This window comes from Melozone crissalis, unplaced genomic scaffold, assembly GCF_028551555.1.
Source record: "Melozone crissalis strain CALT ecotype California unplaced genomic scaffold, PUWL_Pcris_2 ptg000045l_1, whole genome shotgun sequence".
Classification (NCBI taxonomy): Eukaryota; Metazoa; Chordata; class Aves; order Passeriformes; family Passerellidae; genus Melozone; species Melozone crissalis.
In genome coordinates, this window is record NW_026535823.1 from 4,127,329 (window position 1) to 4,146,932 (window position 19,604).

General features: G+C 50.9%; 1 protein-coding gene across 2 annotated transcripts; it reads left to right on the top strand.

Annotated features, from left to right (window-relative positions):
* The first annotated feature begins 2,543 nt into the window (after positions 1-2,543).
* Positions 2,544-19,543, top strand: SCYL3 (SCY1 like pseudokinase 3). 2 transcript variants are annotated; one of them, XM_054285875.1, is made up of 14 exons: positions 2,544-2,607; positions 6,364-6,638; positions 7,430-7,615; positions 8,229-8,342; positions 9,454-9,510; positions 10,191-10,293; positions 10,813-10,924; positions 11,248-11,325; positions 12,693-12,832; positions 13,117-13,304; positions 14,294-14,465; positions 16,250-16,393; positions 16,937-17,664; positions 18,810-19,543. In XM_054285875.1, the coding sequence occupies exons 2-14, from the start codon at positions 6,474-6,476 to the stop codon at positions 18,870-18,872; spliced, it is 2,250 nt and encodes a 749-aa protein (XP_054141850.1). In that variant the 5' UTR covers positions 2,544-2,607; positions 6,364-6,473; the 3' UTR covers positions 18,873-19,543. The 2 variants fall into 2 exon arrangements, with proteins under 2 accessions (XP_054141850.1, XP_054141851.1); XM_054285876.1 differs by lacking the exon at positions 9,454-9,510.
* Positions 19,544-19,604: the final 61 nt, after the last annotated feature.

Below are 19,604 nucleotides of genomic sequence, written 5' to 3' on the forward strand. Positions count from 1 at the left end.
GCTGTGCTGTAGTTGTCATTCACATGGCCATGCAGGAGTGGGACATCAAGGAGAAGGCATCAGTGGGAGCCCCACTGCAGCCTTTGTTCCTGTGCCACTCCCAAAGAGCTGGGAACAGCTCTGCACTCCTGAGAGCTGCCCTGAGTGCTGGGCAGGCTGGAGCTGTGGCTGCCCCATCCCTGGGGTGCTCAAGGCCAGGCTGGACAGGCTTGGAGCAGCCTGGTGACCCTGCCCAGGGTTGCAATGAGATGAGCTTTCAGGTCCTTTCCAACCCAAACCATTCTGGGATTCTAAGGCAGTGCTCCCCAGCTGTGCCTTCAGGCCTCACAGGCTCCACTCCACTGAAGTGATTTTGGCCCCATCCCCCTCTGCAGTCACCAGCTGTCTCTCTGTCCATTATGCCAATCTTTTCTTGCACAGCTGATTTAAAGAAGCAGTTCCAATGCTGATGAGGCATTTGCTGGGAGCTCTGTAATCCTGCTGGTTCCATCTCTGCCCTTGAGGGGTTCACACCTCCCTGATCCTAATCCCTGGGTGGTTCTCTGGAGGAGCCCACGCTGGCTGTGTTTGGGAAAGGCAGAGGGTGAAGTTTGGGGCAGCAACCCAGCTGGGGTTTCTGTGCAGCACCTGGGGACAGGGCACACTCCTCAGTGCCACTTCAGCCTGTGTGGGACAGCAGGATCACTCAGGAGAAGCAGGTAAAGGAAAGAAATGCTGCTCCACAGAGACAGCCCAGCAAAGGAAACACACCAGAAATGATGCACAACAGCCAAAGTTTGCTTTTTCTTCCTGACAGCCACATGAATCACACCACAGCCTGAAGCTGGAGCCAAGGGCTGTGAGTAGAAATCAGTTGTTGCTTATTAAGAATTTTTTATCTTTACCTCCAGTTATTCGTGTCTTCTGACCTTCTGCCTTTGCCCTGCCACACACACATAGGACATACAAACCCACACCTGGCACCTTGAGTAAACTGGTGACTAATGTACACCTTAATGAACATTACACAGTTTCTTTTAGTTTGTACTTTGGGGCTAGGATCTTTTTAGGTGTCTGTCCCATTTGGGCCAAAGACTCTGGATCTTTCCTACCTTTGACAGATAGAGGTGGTGTACCTGAACTTCATTTAGTTTCTGTTCCTGTGTGCATTATATTACCCTGTAATGTGTGATGTACTACATACTGTGACCCATTTCACTTTCCTGCACCCTGCTCCTCCCATCATATGTCTTCTTTTTTTAAAAAAGCCCCAGATCATCAATCTACCAGCATATCCTGATGTGCCACCTTACAGCTCTTCCCCTGCAGTCACAGGAGAAATCCTCTCTCAGGTAAGGCTCAGTTGAGCAGGGTTGTGCTGTGGATCTGAGGGAATCCCTTTTGCTATCCAGAGCTGTAGCTGTGCATTGATGAGCCAATGTCCAGCAGAGCTGTGTGTCTGGGATCATCCGTGCTGTCCAAGCCCTGGAAGGCTTCCCTAGAAATGGAAGGGGGAAAGCATAAAGAACACACTCTACACAGTTCGTGCTGGATTTGGCAGCACAAAACTCAGCGCAGGTTAAACTCGTGGAGTTGAGTTACTGCAGAAAGCCAAGGCGTTTGCAGAGCTCAGACCACCTGTGTTAAACACTCTGCCCTGGCCATTAAACCCGCGTCTAGACGAGGCCACGGGGCTGGGCTGTGCTGCTGTTCAGAGCCACCGAGCAAACCACATCCTCACGTCCTGGCGCTGCAGGAAACTGGAATAACACCGGCGATATGAAAATTGCGTGTGAACAGCTCAGACCTCCCACCGCCCTGGAGCCCTTCCTTTCAACCTTGGCTCCGCCGTCCAAAACACTCACGTGAAATCTCTCCCCCGGGTCGCTTTACGCCGCAGCGCGGACAGCAATTACATTTAATGGCATTAAATGGATCGCCTCACGCCGCAGTGTCAGACCACCCTGCGGCCCGGGCTTGAGCGGGGCACAGGGAGGGCAAGGGTATTTAAAAATTTATTTTAAATTGGATATTATGGGGCAGCAGCGTGTCACTCTACAAGGCTCGTGAAGGGGCTACAGAACAGCCTGTGAGGGGCGGCTGCGGGAGCTGGGCTGTGGAGGTCGGAAAGCTCAGGGGGCTCGGTCTGTTCTGCCGGGCTGCAGTGGGAGAACGAGAGGAAATGGCAGAGATGAAAGAGGGGAGCTGAGATTAGATATGAGGAGAAAAAAAAAAATAAAAATCCCTGTCAGGGCGGTCAGGCATTGGAACAGGCTGCCCAGGGGGGTGCTGGAGTCACCATGCCCGGCGGTGTTTAGGAAGAGCCCGGACCCCACGCTGGGTTTAGCGGTTCCAGTGGCGCTGCACTGTTCCATCTCACAGGTTTCCTCCAGCCCCGACGGTTCCACAGCTCCCGCTCCTGAGGGGGCCCGGAGGGACGCGCGCCCTCACCCAAAATGGCGGCCGGCGCTCTGAGGGCGCTGCGGCCGCCGGGCGCCAGGGGGCGCGCGAGGCGGGCGGCGCTGCCGGGCCGGCCGGGCGGAAGGACGGACGGACAGACGGACGGACAGACAGGCGGAGCGGCCGGCGGGGCCCAGCGGCACCGGAGCCCCGGCCCGGCGGGCACAGGTGAACGGACACAGGCGGGCCGAGAGTGGGGGCTGCCATGGGGTCTGACGGGCGGGCCGGGCCCTGCCAGCCGCGGTGCCGTTCCCCGGACCGGGCTGTGACCGCGGGCAGCGGGCGAAGCTCCCGCAGTGGCGGCTCTGGCTGTGCTGCTCCGGGACTCCCGGGCGTTCACACCGCGCTCTGCCCGGAGCCCGGGGTCGGACCGGCCTCGGGGAGCGCGGTGGAGCCGGGCTTCCTTCCCAGGGGGCTGCTGCTGGTCCCCCTGCCTGCCAGGGGCCCTTGTGCGGGGTGCGGGCGGGCATTTGGGGCTGTCACGCTGGGACACTTCAGCCTGTGGGAGCGCAGCCCCGGCACCGCTGAGAGCCCTTCCCGCAGGCTCTGCTGGCCTGGGAGGGCGCCTGGAAAGCCGGGAAAGCCTGGAACAACCTCTCCGTGAGCTGGTGTGTGTGTTCCAGGCGAATGCTCTGTATGCGGCTGTCATTCACTCCGCAGGGAAGCTGAATGGGAATTCCATCTCTTTCTGGTAGCAAATCCACGTTGTCCTTTACTACCAATCGCTCTGGCTTTCCCTGCCGGGCTCCTGTCTCTTCCAGGGTGTTCTGTGTATTACATCTGACATTCACGTTTACAATTAGTTGGAAATAAGATCCAAAAGGGTTAATGCTCTTAACTCATAGTTGCGTGAGTAATGGTTTGTTTTGGCTCCGGAGAGCCACACCTGGGCACAGACCTTTGCCGATGTTTTTGCCAGCTGGAGTTTGAATAGCCGTAAAAAAAGCCCTGGGTGCCGCAGGCTGCTCGTGTTTGATCCCCAGAGGAGTTTCCCTGGAGAGGGGCGGTGTGTTTGCAGCTGGCTGTTGGTACAGCAGGGCTCAGCTACATCACAGGCGTGAGGATGACTCTGGTGTTGCAATATTCAGCATGAGAAGAACACCGAACTGTTGGAGCAAGTCCAGAGCAGACCATGAAGTTGATAAGGGGACTGGGGCACCTCCCCTGTGGCTGGTAGAGTCGGGGTTGTTGTGCCTGGAGGAGGTGGCGTGGAGGCCTCACAGAAGCCTTCCAGTATCTGAAGGGGCTCCAGGGAAGCTGGAGAGGGGCTCTTCATCAGGAAATGTGACAGGACAAGGTGGGAATGGCTGCAAATGGAACCTGGGGAAAATTGGGTGAGGTGTGGGGAAGAAATTCTTCCTTGTGAGGGTGGTGAGGCACAGGTTGCCTAGGGAAGCTGTGGCTGCCCCATCCCTGGAAATGCCCAGAGCCAGGTTGGATGGGGCTTGGAGCAGCCTGGGATAATGAAAGGTGGCCCTGCCCATGGCAGGGGAGTGGAATGGGATGAGCTTTTAAAGTCTCTTCCAACCCAGACCATTCTGTGGTTCTGTTCCTGAACTGTGCGTGTCTCTGATGACAAATATGTCCGTGTGCATTTGGAGGAACCTGAGGCATCAGGTGAGCCCAGATACTTTCAGGTGTCCTGAGTGAGAAATCATTGAGGTGAACAGCTAAATGAGGCACAGCTGGGAAGAGCAGAATGCAGAAAAGTGCACTGGCTGTGCCCAGGAGCAGCAGCTGGTGCCTTGCACACAGGTGAGGAGGAGGAGCTGGGGCAGCCAGGGCAGAGCTCCCAGGCTCTGTCTGGAGAGGAGAATGTTCTGTTTGGGGGCAGCATGAATGCTTTTGTGCCAGGGAGCTCACCAAAGAAAAATCCAGTTTTTAGGCATGTGTTATTGCTGCATTTTGTTTCCTTTTCACCTGTCAGCCCCTCTGTGTAGTGCTGGGAAGCTGCAGTTTAGATTTCCATAACTTTCCCTTTATGTCCTAAAGGTGCCATTTAAGGAATCAGTGCTGAAAAGGTGCAGATCCCTGCCTGACACCGGAGGGGAGAGAGCTGCAAGTTCTGTAGTTAATTCGGATTTTAGGTGGATCAGGACACAGAATTAATTAAAAGCCCCTGTTCCCCCCCCCATTTCAGGCTGCAGGGGTGGTTGTACCCTCTGGAGGGTTGAAGGAGCCAGGGAACTGTAACAAAGCAGCTCTTTGCAAAGGCTCTGAGCAATTCTGAGCTCAGGGCTCCTGGGAGACCCAGCTGGAGACACAGGTGAGGGAACAGAGCAGCAGCTTGGGGGGAACAGCTCTGCTGGGGGGCTGGGACACTCCTGTGTTGCTGCCTCCCTGAAGCCTCAGGTCATGGCTGGGAACAACCACAATGAAGCGATTCTCCAGTTGCCAAAAATAAAAAGCTTGGGGTGGGCAGTTTCCCCCACTTTTCCTGACAGCTGAGGGTTTCTCTGTCCCTCTGATTCCTGAGGAGGCTTTGCTGGCTTCTGTGTGCAGACAGGTTCAGGTCTCACCCCTGGCCTGTGAGCACAAGCCTGATGACAGAGCATGTGCTGGGTCAGTGTTTTCCAAAAAAGCCTCTGCAATCAGTGTGTTTGTTTTACCGGTTTTGTGTGTGAGGAAACGGCACAGAAATCTGTGTCAGCCTCTTCCTGACAGGCTGTGGGAGGAAGGAAGTGTTGGCAGGCAGAAGGAATATTTGTCACATGGAGAGAAGGTAATCAAGGGGGAAAACATGCTCCTGCAGGGTACCTGGCTATAGGTAACCTCCTGAAATCCAGCTTGTGACCCTTCCTCCTTCACTGAATTCTTCTCTGCCTTGGAGAATTGAGGAATGGTGTTTTTAAGAAGGCCAGGGGCTGCTTGTGGAGTGGCAGTCACACTTCCTAACTGTGCTTAGTGTCAGTTTAACCCTTGGAGTGGGTGTCTGTTGCTGGATCCTGCTTTTGGTGGGTCTCAGCCAGGGCAGGGATGGGCTGTGGGTGCTGCTCTGTGTCAGAGCTGCTGCTGATGCTGACACAGGTGCCAGTGCAGTCCAAGCCCCACTGCTGAGAGCTGCTCCTGTAGATCCAAACCCTTTTGTGGACACTGGGTTTCCTTTACAAAGTAAACTTTGGGGATTTCATTCTTGTCCTTAAAACTTTGGGGATTTCATTGTTGTCCTTAAAACTCAAGGAGAGGATACTTCTTGGGTTTTGTGTTGCTGGAGTGGCTCCTGAGTTATTAAAAAGTCTTTTTTCCCCTGCCCCATGACCAAAGAAGTCGAGATTCCTCAGCTCTGGTTTTCAAGCTTATTTTCTCTTATCTGTTCCATTCTTTCTCTGACCTGCTGAGATCTGTCCAGTAGGTCGGGTTGTGGCACAGTCCCTGCCCTTGGGGTGGTGTTAAATTTTTATACTATGTGTACTTTATTTACAATAATTTCCCAATACCTATCACCTATTAGACAGTCAGTCTCAACTGACTGTAGATAAATTTTTATACTAAGAACTACGTGTACTTTATTTACAATAATTTTCCAATACCTATCACCTATGTTAGACACTCTGTCTCTACTCTAAACTAATCCAAACGTGTCACCATCACAGCAGAAGATGGAGGATAAAAAGAAGAAGAAGAACGACAGGACACAGCCAGATTCCTCCATCTTGCCTCTTGAGCCCCCAAAATTCTACTTTTTCACCCTGTGACAAGTTCACTATCATTCTACTCAAACTCTTGTGGCTTGTAAATCCTCACACAGAGTTGGTAATTGTTTCCATGGGCTAAAATCAAAGGCACAGGTGTTTGTGACTCTGTGCCAAGGTCTCTGAGCCCCCTGCCAGGGTCTGGAATCACCCAGGGCAATCAGAGGAATGTCCTGGGTCCTGACAGATTCTGGCAGGAGGAGATTCTTCATGTCTGTTCCTTGCTTTGCAGAAAATGCTCTGAAGGTGACCTGGACAGCACCTGCTGGAACTAAAGCTGCCCAAAGCAAGTCCTCGTGCAGCCAGGGCCTGTTTGTGGTGAGCAGGGCAGCTGTGCAAGGCATGGGCTCAGAGAACAGTGCTTTGAAGAGCTACAGCCTGGAGGAGCCGCCGCTGACGCTGCCCAGCGGGCACAGCATCCACCCGGCCGTGCTGCAGGATGGCAAACGCGCCTCCGTGTTCATGTACAAGAGGGACAGCCAGGACAAGGTCAACAAAGCTGCCAAGGTACTGCCTGGCCTGGGACGCGCTGCACAGCTCCCCCTCCTTCTGTTGGCAGGGTGGGAATCGGTCAAACCCTTGGGAGCGAGGGCAGGAGGAACGTGGAAGCCGGCCTGGCCATGGGGCAGAAGGGGGTTGGCAGCTGCAGAAGTCGTCGTGCTGAGGGCAGCAATGTTCAGACAGCAGTTCAGACCTTTGCAAGGTCCTGTCTCCTCCTGCAGATGCAAGTCAGGATCTTTCTTGGGTGAATCCCACCCAAAGTACCATATTTACTATGAGTAAGGCTTTTATTCTGTGTAAGATTTTTCTCCATCCAGTGCTGGCAGGGAGCTCACAAGGCAGATGGAGAGACAAGAACACGTAGTGACAGGACAAGGGGAAATGGCTTCAAACTGAGAGAGAGAGTAGGTTTAGATTGGATATAGGGGAAGAAATTGTTCTCTGTGGGGGTGGTGAGGCCCTGGCACAGGTTGCCCACAGAGATCCCTGGAAGTGTCAAGGCCAGGCTGGGCAGGGCTTGGAGCAACCTGGGATAGTGGAAGGTGTCCCTGCCCATGGGAGGGAGATGGAACAAGGTGGTCTTTAAGGTCCTTCCAACCCAGACCATTCTATGATTCTGTTTTCAATGTATTTTAAAAAGTTCTGCAGTCTGAGTGAGTAAGCTTGCAGGGTGCTTGGTGAGGAGCAGGGATGGGCTGTGTGAATTCCATGAGAAGCCATGGCTAAGGGGGCAGGGCTGAGCTGTGCACCTGCAGGAGCTGCCTCAGAGCAGGTCTGACACGTCTTTGTTCCTGAAGCACCTGAAAACCTTGCGCCACCCCTGCCTCCTGCGCTTCCTGTCCTGCACCGTGGAGGCCAACGGGATCCACCTGGTCACAGAGCGGGTGAAGCCCCTGGAGATGGTCCTGGAGACACTCTCTGCTGCAGAAATCTGTGCAGGCATCTACGATGTGCTGCTGGCACTCATCTTCCTCCATGACAGGGTAGGTACCCCTGGCAGCACCATCGGGCTCTGCTGGGACATGGAGGAAGTGTGACAGTGTTGTACCTGGCCTTGTGTGGGTGACTCACTGCTGATTCCTCCCAAAGGACAGACACGTGCCCCACAGTGCTTGTAGGCTGAAACTGCTCAACTTGCCTGCTTTGGAGGGGGAAGGCTAATTGAAAATGTTGTGGAAATGAGGGAAGAAGCAGTTCTCAGTTCATGGATCTGCCTGTACTTCTTGCTTTAGGGACTGCAAGGCCTCGGTGTTTGTGTACAGCTGATGGCAGAGGCTGGTGTCACTGCTGCCCTGTCTGGGCACTGTGTGTTTGCCCAGGTAAATCCCAGCTCAGACTGTAGCTCTGGGGTTTTGTGTTCACAGTTGGATTTACAGTTGCATTGCAGGGCTGTGACAATTAAAGCTTTGTCTGCTCTAAAACCCTGGCCCTCCTGCCTGGCACCTGCTGCTCACCCACAAAGCCCCGGAGGAGCTGTGTGGTCTTTTGGCAGCTTTCCCTCAGCCCCCTGCAGTACCTAATTAGTGCTGATTAAGATTCTACATCTTCATCTATCCCCCAAGTCAGTAACCCTTTTTTTTTGTTTTTATGTTTTAGGGAAACCTAACTCATAACAACGTCTGTTTGTCATCTGTGTTTGTGAGTGAGGACGGGCACTGGAAGCTGGGAGGAATGGAAACAGTCTGTAAATTCAGTGAAGCCACCCCAGAGGTAAGAGCCAAGCCAAGTGCACCCTGGATGGCCAGGGGAGGATTCCTGGCCTGTGCAATCTGGCCACCTATGGGGGTGAAGGCCCAAGTCCTTCACTGAGCTGGATTTGCTATTAAATGTGTTGGCTCACTTCCAGCCCTGTCCTGGAGCTTTGCTCTGAGGACACCATTACTATAAACAAAATGTCCACACAAATTAATTCTCCATTAGCCAAAACATAGCTGCTTTTCTAAGGGACACTGCTGGCTCTTCTCACACACTGGAGAGTGAGAAATTTTTGCCTTCTGGACTGATATAAAAAAAGAGCAGGAAGAGTCAGGTTGAAACAAGCCATTAAGAAAAATAATTTAAATGCCTCCTTAACTTGTGCTGGTGGCATTTTCACTGCTTGGTAGCAGAGAGAACAATTCTTGTTTTGATTTCTGCTTCTTGCTGTGCAGTGAGGCACAGCCTGCCCTGGGTGCCAGCAGAAGGGGCAGGGGCACAGCTGCTAAGGGGACACAGAGACAGCTCATGGTCCCCTCTTGGCACTGAGGGGACACAGAGGCTGCTCATGGCCCCTTCTTGGCACTGAGGGGACAGGGATCAGCTCATGGCTGTCTCTTGGCACTGAGGGGACAGGGATCAGCTCATGGCTGTCTCTTGGCACTGAGGGGACAGGGATCAGCTCATGGTCCCCCCTTGTCACTGAAGGGACAGGGATCAGCTCATGGTCCCCTCTTGGCACTGAGGGGACAGGGATCAGCTCATGGTCCCCTCTTGGCACTGAGGGGACAGGGATCAGCTCATGGCTGTCTCTTGGCACTGAGGGGACAGGGATCAGCTCATGGCTGTCTCTTGGCACTGAGGGGACAGGGATCAGCTCATGGTCCCCCCTTGTCACTGAAGGGACAGGGATCAGCTCATGGTCCCCTCTTGGCACTGAGGGGACAGGGATCAGCTCATGGTCCCCTCTTGGCACTGAGGGGACAGGGATCAGCTCATGGCCACTGAGGGGACAGGGATCAGCTCATGGCCCCTCTGGTCACTGAGGGGACAGGGATCAGCTCTTGGCTGTCTCTTGGCACTGAGGGGACAGGGATCAGCTCATGGGCCCCCCTTGTCCTTGCAGTTCCTGTGCCACGTGAGGTCGGTGCGAGACCAGTCGTGCATCCCCTGCGAGGAGATGGTGAGTGCCAGCTCAAGGGGCTCCCTGCTGCCAGCAAAGAAAAACCTGGTGGGCAGGAAATAGTTTTACATTCACGTTGTATTTCCTCATGCCTATATGGCATGGAAGTGGCTCTTGGATATTATCTGAGGTTTCCTTTTGTCCCTGCTCTGTCCCATCCCTGCTTTGAGAATGGTGTTGGGCACAGGTGATGCTACTTTTCAAACTCTTTGTGTTGCTTCTAAATCACCAAAATTTTGCAAAAATCAGAGTAGTTGCTGAGAGTGCCCACATCACTGTGGTCCCATGGTTGTGTAACTCTGAGCACAGGCTTTTCCCTACCTGTCAGTCACTTCCCAGCCATTGAGAATCCTTGAGCTGCCTGTGCTGAAGAAGCAGCTTCTGCTCTCTAATTACTGCCTGTTTCCATAGAAATGCTGAAAGCTGTTGACTGCCTGCATTCATCAGGGAGTTGTTTCATCATGATAGAGTTGCTCCTTTGGGTTATAAATTCCCCAGTGGAGGTTTTTTTAGCATAATATTCTACTTGTAGGGTACACAGTGGAGCTTTGGTGCTATAAAAAGAACTAGAGAGTGTATATAGTGGGGGGTGGGAATAAAGACTTATGGAAAACACCACATATTTCATAAGCTCCTGCCTTGCTGGGTTGGTTTTTTTTGGTGTTTTGTTTTGTTTTCAGTCTGCAGACTTCAAAATGCTGCCCAGCAGCTACGGGCACGCGAGGGACGCCTACGCCTTTGGGACAACAGTTGAGAATCTCCTGACAGTTCTCCATGATCAGGGTGAGAATGAATGACACTGGTTTATTTTGCTGGTGACAGGCCCTGTGGTTCACTCGTGGTGTGGTTGAACATCCCACCTTGCTCTGCAGCTGGCAGCAGTGTTGTGGGCTCAGTGGGCAGGGTTGTTCCTTGTTTGCAGACTTTTTTCCTGTGTTCCCCTTTTCTTGTGAGGATGTTGTCAGGTATGACTGGAGGTCACCAGCCCTTGTGACACGAGCACTCCCAAACCTGCTCTGGTCCTGCCAAGGGTTGTGGATGTGGCAGGGGGGCCTTGAGAGCCACAGCTGAGCAGGGGCTGCCACTTCAGCAGAGAGGCAGCAGGAAATTTCTTGGGAGAACAGTAGCACTCCTTGGAGGCCCAGTAGCCAGGCAGGTTGGGAAGGGAAATGGAAATGCTACTTTCCCCTTCCTTTTTTTGCACTTTTGCTAAAAATAAGTTTGGTGGGGGATGGAGGAGTCCTGAATGTGTCTTGTTCAGTGTGGAGAGAGGAATCTAACAGTAGGTGCTCTGGATTTCAGTTTCAGCAGATATTCTCTCCAGCTTTCAGCAAACCTTGCACTGTACACTGCTGAATCCAGACCCAAAGTGTCGCCCACCATTGTCCAGCCTGTTGTCTCACGAGTTCTTCAGGTAAGGACAGGGATATCAGGCCTCTCTTGGTCTTGATGCTGCTTTGAAGGTGGGATGGGAGTGCAGACTTTATCCCTGCCTCTTGCAGGGATCCTTGACAAAGACTTGAATGAAGAAGGTGTTCCCAGCCCTCCCAAAGAGGTGCTGAGCAGCCTTTGGCTGTCACCTCCTTGCTGGCACTCTTGTTCCAGCAGCATTTGACGTGGGTCCCTCTGTTTTCTCTTCTAAAGGTGGGGGGGGGGGGGGGGGGTTCAGTCTCTTCACAGTAGGTGGTGTAAGCATCAGTAAGGATTACACTTGACAGCTTTTGGTTTTGTGCTTAGGAATGATTTTCTGGAAGTTGTGAATTTTCTGAAGACCTTGACGCTAAAGTCTGAGGAGGAGAAAACTGAATTTTTCAAGTAAGTGAAGGAACTGTCATGTGGAAGCTTCTTATTTCAGAATGATAAAGCACCCTTCTGCAAATGGATTGTGGGAAGGCTCCTGGCCAGAGGCAATTCCTCAGGGGGCAGATTTAGTGGCTTTGGCAGAACCTTGGTCACTCTGTAACACTCTGGGTACTCCAGCCAAAGTAAGAGCTCTATCAAAGAGGAGACTCTCCACCTCTCATTTCCCAGTTCCTTGTGACTGGTTTGGTGTTTGGGAGGAGCATTTCCTGCTGGGCTCTGCATCACCCTGATGCTCCCCAGCCTCCAGAGGGATGCAGCTGCCAGTGAGAGGGTTTGCAGTAAGACTTGCTGGGTGAATTAATCATGTGGTGCCAAGAGTAAAGCTGTTGCCTGTAATGGATGTCTCAGCTGCAGTAGTGGAACATCTTGCAGTAAATCCCACTGTTGTGGTCCCCAAGAATTTTTCTGTCAGGGAATTTTCTGTGTAATCATGGCATTATCTAGGCCTGAAAAGGGGAGAAGCTGATTTTTTCTTCTCCATATAAAAGACCTTTGGTGTTCTCACAGAGCTGTTTTCCTGCCTATTTTATACATCAGTTATTTTTAATTAATTTGAGGTTTAAGTGGTGAAGTAAGAGGAGAATGGGGATCCTTAGCAGGAGCATTCAGAGAGTTTCTCACTATCTCTGTGTCAGTAGAGTTTACTGAGGGAGGGGATGAAGACTTTCCTTAAAGATAAGGGAGTGCTGCCCTTCCATCAGGCAGAGGGGCCTTCCCAGCATGTGCACCCTTCTCTTGGTCTCCTCCAAGCACAGAGAGACAACAGTAACTGATAACTAATACTTTAAAATGAAAATCTGACAGACAGGAGCAGTTGCACAAAATTAAGCTCTGATAAACCCAATCTGTTGGCCTCATTAGATGGAAGTGGTTTCAAAAGGGAAACTTCCCTTGTGTGGCAGGTAGAACAGCCTTTTGCAAAGCAGCAGCAAAATAAATCCTTGTGATGGCCCAGGGTGAGGAGTGAGGGGAGAACTCTGTGCTGCAGTTTTGACTGCAGCTCACAGGGGATGCCAGCAGCTCAGAGCAGTTTGATGCCCCAGCAGCTTCCTGTGCCAGCTGGATGTGCTTGTGCCAGCCTGTGGTCCGGGTGTGGGGTGTTTCAGGATGTGGTTCTGGCTCCTGCTCTGTGCTGCCTTTGCCTCAGGCAGGAGCAGAGGATTCTCTCTGTAGGTCAGAATGCAGAGAGAGGGAGAAGCTGCAGTGGGACACTGACTCTGGATGAGTCAAACACAAAAAGGGGAAAATGATATTAAGGGGAACAGGCATAAATGCATGGGAGGCTGCCTTGATACTAATTGCTGTCTCCTGGAATGCAGATTCCTGCTGGACAGGGTGGCTGGATTGTCAGAGGAGCTGATTGCATCACGGCTGGTGCCTCTCCTGCTCAATCAGCTCGTGTTTGCAGAACCTGTAGCTGTCAAGAGTTTTCTTCCTCATCTGCTGGGCCCAAAGAAAGGTGACCTTTAAATACTTCCTCATCATAATTACTCCTGACAAGTTTGAAATGAATTCAGAGCAGTTGTTTCATTGCATCAAGGGAATAGTGGTGTTTCCCTGACAGAACAAATGCTGTAAGAGACAGAACTGGACAGGACAGTTATCTGTGCTTCCTCCTTTGCACTGCTCTGCTGCTGCTGGGGGAGAATTAGCAGTGATCTGGTGTCACCACTCAGCAGCTGCTGGCTGAGCTGTCTCTGCTGGGTGAAGCAGCCTTTTCCCATCCTCACCTCTGTTCCCTAGAGCAAAGTGGGGAGAGCCAGCCCAGCTGCCTGCTGTCACCAGCCCTGTTCCAGGCCCACGTCATCCCTGTGCTGCTGAAGCTCTTTGAGGTGCACGAGGAGCACGTGAGGATGGTGCTGCTGTCTCACATCCACGCCTACGCCGAGCTCTTCTCTCGGGAGGAGCTGAAGAACATCATCCTGCCCCAGGTGAGGGACAGCACACCTGGGGTGCTGCATCCTGGAATTGGGTGCTGTGTGCTGGAGTATGGGGGTAGGATGGTTGGGATGGATGGAGAGCAGAGATCTCTGCAGCCAGGTCGTGGAATTTGTGGTTTATTGCAAAGGGCCTGGGGGCAGGGCCCTGCTGGGAGCTGCCAAACACAGCTCAGAGCAGGCCCCAGAGAGGGAGAGAGAGGTAAAGAGAGAGAAATCAAGAGCATGGTAAAGAGGATGAGAGAGTGAGGAAGAGTAAAAGAGAGAGAAGTTCCCATTACAATACCATAAATCTTCTGTGTTGAATATTCTAATTCTCACTAACCAGTCTAATACAAGATACAAGTCTTACATTATCCATTACATAATCCATTACATTACCAAACTGTGTTACATTTTAAACCCTAAAAACTCCTCTTTGGGCCCCTTCTGCCAAGCTGTAGGGTCTGCTCTGACCCTTGGGCCTGTCTGCAAGCAGAGGGTGTTGTTCCATCAAAAGGGGATTACCTTCAGCTGGCCACACCATTGTTTTCCAGTTGCTCAATAACTGAGGTATCTCAAAGCTTGCTTTCATTTCAATCTCACTTATAGTTTCTGTATTCTCAAAATCTTTTGCCAGGCAATCATATTTATAAGGTTTTCTTGTTTCATCTTGCCCAACATATGGGACTTCACAGAATCACTGAATGGTTTGGGTTGGAAGGGACTTGAAGGACCATCTAATCTAATCTAACCTAACCTAACCCCCTGCCATGGGCAGGAACACCTTCCACTAGACCAGGTTGCTCAGAGTCCCCTAGCATCAGCCACCCTACTTAACTGGTAGCACAAAGTGGAATTTTATGCTCTGAAACAACATCCAGTCTCTGCTGAGAGCTGCAGGGGATTAGAAATGAGATGTGCTGCAAAAGTAGCACTTGAGGAGGCAAGCAGTGCAAAAGCAGAGGTTGTGCTGTGCTGACATCAGTGTGTTGTTGGTGCAGGTGTTGCTGGGCCTGAGGGACACCAGTGACTCCATCGTGGCCATAACCCTGCACAGCCTGGCTGTCCTTGTCTCCCTGCTTGGGCCTGAAGTGGTTGTGGGTGGAGAAAGAACAAAGATCTTCAAAAGCTCTGCACCAAGTTTCATGAAAACTGCTGATCTCTCCCCAGAAGGTAAGAGATACAGTCAGAGTGCTCTTGGGGTGCTGGCCTGTTCTGTCCAAGCAGTGTAGGCAGAATTTCTTGGATTATTCATCTGTTCCTGGTGACAGGTTAATTTTAAAAAAAGCTAATTTGCAGCCAAACTTGGATTTTAAGTTAGGTTATTTGCAGATACAGAATTGATATCAGAAGAAGAGTTATATAAAAGTATTTTAAATATAGCAAATATATTGGGAAAAAGTGAAACCTCTTCTTTAAGAATCCCTGTAAGTAAAGCAGATAGTGTATGTGTGTGAGTGTGTCTTTTGTGGAAAAACTGTATTTCCTTTCTGAAGGACTTACATAGGCAGTTATTTAATATTCCCTCTGTCCTTTCTGTTCTTAAAACCAGTGAATCTCATGTTCTTCCCCCAATTTCTATTCATAGATTGGAAAAGGAATACCAACTTCCCTATTTTCTCAGCTCTCTGGAGGCTTTTCAGCTAATGCAAGTGAAGACAGTAGCCCCTGCACCTGCTAGATAACTTGGAACCAAGTGTGCTAAGGGAAAGCTTCTCTGGATATTGAAACTCAGAATGTTTATGACAAGGGAAAAGTCAGCATCTGTGCAACTTTAGATGTAGAGATACCAAATGAAATACATGACAGATCAGTTTAAGTGCTTGCTTCCTGTTAATGTGTGTACTGGCAGCTACCACCCTTCATTAAAATCTGTGGATGGCTCACTGCATTAGTTTCTTTAATTATTTATTGTAGTAGACTGTAGTAAATAAACCACTTTGGATCACAGGTTTATTTTTCAGAACATACTTAAAATCAGATCTGATTTAACTATTGAAAAACAACAAAACCCCACCTTTGTCCTCAGCAGTGAGTGATGATCTGCAAAAAGCAGCACAAGAGGCTGAGCTTATGATGCTTACTGAGCTGTTTGCTCAAGCCCCCCAGAGGATGTGCCCTTAATGAAGGGCACTGGGGAGGGGGTGGGTTCCCTGTGTTCCTTTCCTGTGGGCCACGTGTGTCTGGTGGCACTGGTGATGCCCAGCCTAGGCAGGCACAGCTGGCTGGGGACACACATGAGCCCTGTGCAAGGAAGTGCAGCCTGGCCCAAACTGTGCCATTTGGAAATGGTGGCACAGGCTCCCATCACTAGCACTGATCATACCCTGCAGCTCCCAAAAAGGGCCTGCAGCCATGTGCTTGCCAAGCTGGCATCAGTGAGCCAGGGAAATAAACACACCTGCCCTGGGCATCTCCAAAGCATGGCCTGGGCTGCCCACCACCCACCCCACCTCACTGCCAGGGCAGCTTTCAGAGTAGAGACTCTCATTTCTCATTCCAGGGAGCTGCTGTGCCCATGCCCAGGCACGGAGAAGGGTTTGTGTACTGTCATGAGTTATGCTTGGAATTGCTGTGAGTGAGTGCAGTGCTTTTGTGTAAGGCAGGTACCAGGGGATTTGTGATGCAGTTGGGATTTTGGATCCAGCCAGGTGGCAAACAGCATTTTTAAAGCATCTGTTCTGATCCTAATCAGTTTATTCATTGTGTGTTTCTTGAAAGAACATCTCAGCAAAGCTGACCATGTACAGTTGCCATAACTTTGTACTGACAAGAGCTGCAGGCAGCAGGAACAGAGGAGCATTGTGTTCTATATGGATCAGGAGGTGCAGCTGTTGGATTGCTGTGCCAGGCCTCAGTGTTGTTCAAAAAGAACATTCCAGTGCTGCAGGCACTTCAGCTCAGACTGACAGCACACCTTGTGCACTCGTGTCCTTTCTTTTCTTTTATCTTGGCAGGTTCCCCCAGTCATGGAGTGATCAATCAGAGAAACCAAACCTCTCAGCCCCTGAAGAGCAGTCCCAGCTCGTTCCCCAGCTCTGCAAATGCACCTGGCAAAAAGCTTCCTGTGCAACAGGACAATCCCCTGGCTTCACAGACAGGTAAAACCTGCCCTAGTGCTTCCTTTCAGAAATCAAGTGTTCACCAAGGAAGTGTTGCTTGAAAAGATGTGCCTGTTGCCCCCATGTGCTCATCTGAAAGTGAACCACAGAAGGCCACAGTGAAGGAGGGGGATTGTGATCCTTAGCATGCTAGGGAATGGCTGTTTGGGAAGCTGACATACACAGACTGAGTGCCTGGGCTTGAATTTGTTTTCTTATGGCAGATTCTGTGCTGTGCTTTCACCCCTCCCAGCTCAGCAGATACCCTGCATTTACAGAGCAGCTCATTCTGACAGAGCTGATTCTGTTTCCTTCCATGGCCTTTGCTCAGCCACCTCGTGCTTATCAGCAATCAGCTTGTGTTGCCCCAGGGCTCTGAGGTGAATTCCCTCCTTTGCCAGCAGGAAGGTGTCCCTGCTTTCTAATCCAAGAGGAGCTTTCTTTCCAATCAATTACTGGCTTGTTCCCATGCCAGGTGGTGCCTGTAATGCCAAGAACTTCTGCTCTCTTTAAATGACTGTGTAACACCTTTGTCTTCCACAGGTGAGCAAGGCACTGAGCCCCCCCTGAATGGAATTCCTGGAGGCATGAACACCCTGGGGAGCAGCAGGAGCTCTCTGACTACCTCAGAAAAGGCAGCAGAGGAGTGGCCAGACTGGAGTGAGCCAGAGGAGGCAGACACTGAGAAAACTGTGAACATCCAGATCCAGCCCCAGGAGCTGCAGGGCAGCACAGGACCTTACTTTGCTGATCATGATGTGGATGAGAAGCCTTGGGATGACTTTGAACCCAGGAGCCCCAGTCACAAACTGTCCTCAGGAACCTGCCCCACTGTGACACAGGCTGGTGCAGCTGAAAGGCCTCTGCCAGGAACCCAGCAGCTGAGCAAAGAATTCAGAGAACTCAGAATGAGTCCCCCCACGAAGCCTTGCCATGGGAACAGCTGGAGCAATGACAAGTGGGACCATGAGGAACCACTGGGAGAAACTGTGGTGCCAAAAACCTTTCAGGAAAGGCTGAAGTCGTCATCAGAGTCTGGCCTGGGAGAAGAATTCACCATCAAAGTGAAGAGGAAACCTGTGCAAGACCCAGAGCTGGACTGGTTTGCTGACATGATCCCAGACATTAAACCTTCTTCCTCCCTCTTGATTTTACCTGAGGCAAGGACAGAAGCAGTTATTCCCACCCACTCAGGTGGGCTGTCCAGCAGAGAAGGAGCCTCCCAGACTGTGCTGTTCTCATCCAAATTTGCAGCAGCTGATGTGATTGAGGTAAGAGGCTCCAGGTTTAGGTGACTGCAGCCCTGAGAGGCTCCTCAGCACACAGCAGGCACAGGTACTGCAGTGGGCACTTGGTACAGCAAAGGGAGCTCTGTTAGGAAACAGGCAATGGGCTCCATTTGCACACTACTACAAGCACTCTGGAGTTTCAGCTGCAGCTTTTACTCTGTGCTGCTGTATCCTGGAATCCTGTGATTCGTTAAGGAGAGTTTGGTCAGGTAAAACAAGGCTGGGTCCTGGCTGCTGAACAGACATGGTCCCATCCACAGACAGAAGGGGCTTTCAGGCACAGAGTGCTCAGGACTGAAGTGTTTTTCCTGATTCTTCTAGCAAAACATAATAGCATTTAAATTAAGGCCCAGGAAACCTGAACCTCTGGATTACAGAGTAAAGCTTTTTGGGTGTGTTGTTTTCATGAAAGAGTAGCTGAAACATTTCCCTGTTTCAGAGATGGGGGAGTCACAAAACTGGAGTTTGTTTAAGCAGATAAATCCCTGTAGCCCAATCAGGGAGATTCCAAAGACCAGTGCTGTTTGCTAGGAGGGGAAGGCAGTGTTCCCACTTGAACATGTAACTCCCCTGGGGAACAGGTGTTGACTTGAAGTTGTTTTGCTCATTCAGCCCCAAGAGAGCTACCCCAGGGACAGCAGGGAGCATGGGGAGAGGAGCCTGGGCTGTAAACTGAGGTTGTTTATGACATTTGAAAGTGGCACAGTGTCCTGTGACTGTCATCACCCCAACCCCATTGTGGGGGGAAGGCAGTGAGATCTGTGTCAGTGGGGAGATCAAACTTAGTGTTAGAATACAACCTGAAAACAACTCTTTCCTAGGGGAAAGAAATCATCTAATGTATGGCATCCCTTTTTTAGTGGGAAGTGGGTTTTGATACAAACAGTAAAGAAAAAAAAAGACTCCATGCTAAATCTGCTTTTGAACTACAGGAGGAATCACCTTAAAGACAAAGTTCTTTAAGAGCATCAGCTGCAGATACTGACACTTCATTTTTGGGCTTTTGGCCTTGTGCATGCATGCTCTGCCATCCCAAGCCCCACAGGCTCCTGCCTGGCTCCTGGGCTGTGCTAAGCACACGAGTACATTCCACATCCCTTAATCTTGATAATTTTATGTGATTCTAGGCTGAAGCTACAGGCTGGGGTGAAGAAGAGGAGTTGAACTGGGAAGATGATACAAACTGGTAACAGTTCTGAAGGAGACCAAGGTGATAGATGGTGTGTTGGATCCTGTGACAGGAGCTGCTGCTTCCCCAGTACAATGGATATTAAAGTACCTCAGCACTGCTTTTGCCACAAGGCAGGCACTTGCTGCACAGCCACAAGATCCTGTGGGGCCTGAGCTCTTGCCAGGGCTGCTCCTTCCCAGTGTGTGCCAAAAGCTGCAGGGGTGAGCTGCACTCCAGCAATAGGCCCAGCTGTGGTGCTGCCCCTGCTCCCAGAGACAGAGCTGATGGTGGTGATGGTGCTGATGTGCTACTGCAGGCCAAGAGTGGTGGGTGGAGGAGATTGATCCAGAACTCACCCCTTCCCTGAAAAACTGCTGACAATAAATGAAAGTCACACTGAGCTTCTTGGTTAATGTGCCTTTTTCCTTTGGTTTTCCTGTTTGGTTTCTTTTCCCTTTCCCAGAAAAATAAAGCCCTTAGAAATGGCTCCTTTTAACTTTTCAGCTAAGAGATGATTTTAAGATGAATGTACAGTTTATTCAACTTATTTATTTCTGTTTGTATAGTTCTGTCAATGGATGGCACAAGAGGTGCTGGGAACCATTCAGTGAACAACCAGAAACTGCTTAAGCACCATGTTCTTTCTGCTCTTAACTGTACAGAACAATAAAGATTATTTTTAAAGGATCACCCTAGTGTGGAGTGCCTACATGTGACAGGAACAAGATCACTGCTACTTTTACAAGAGATT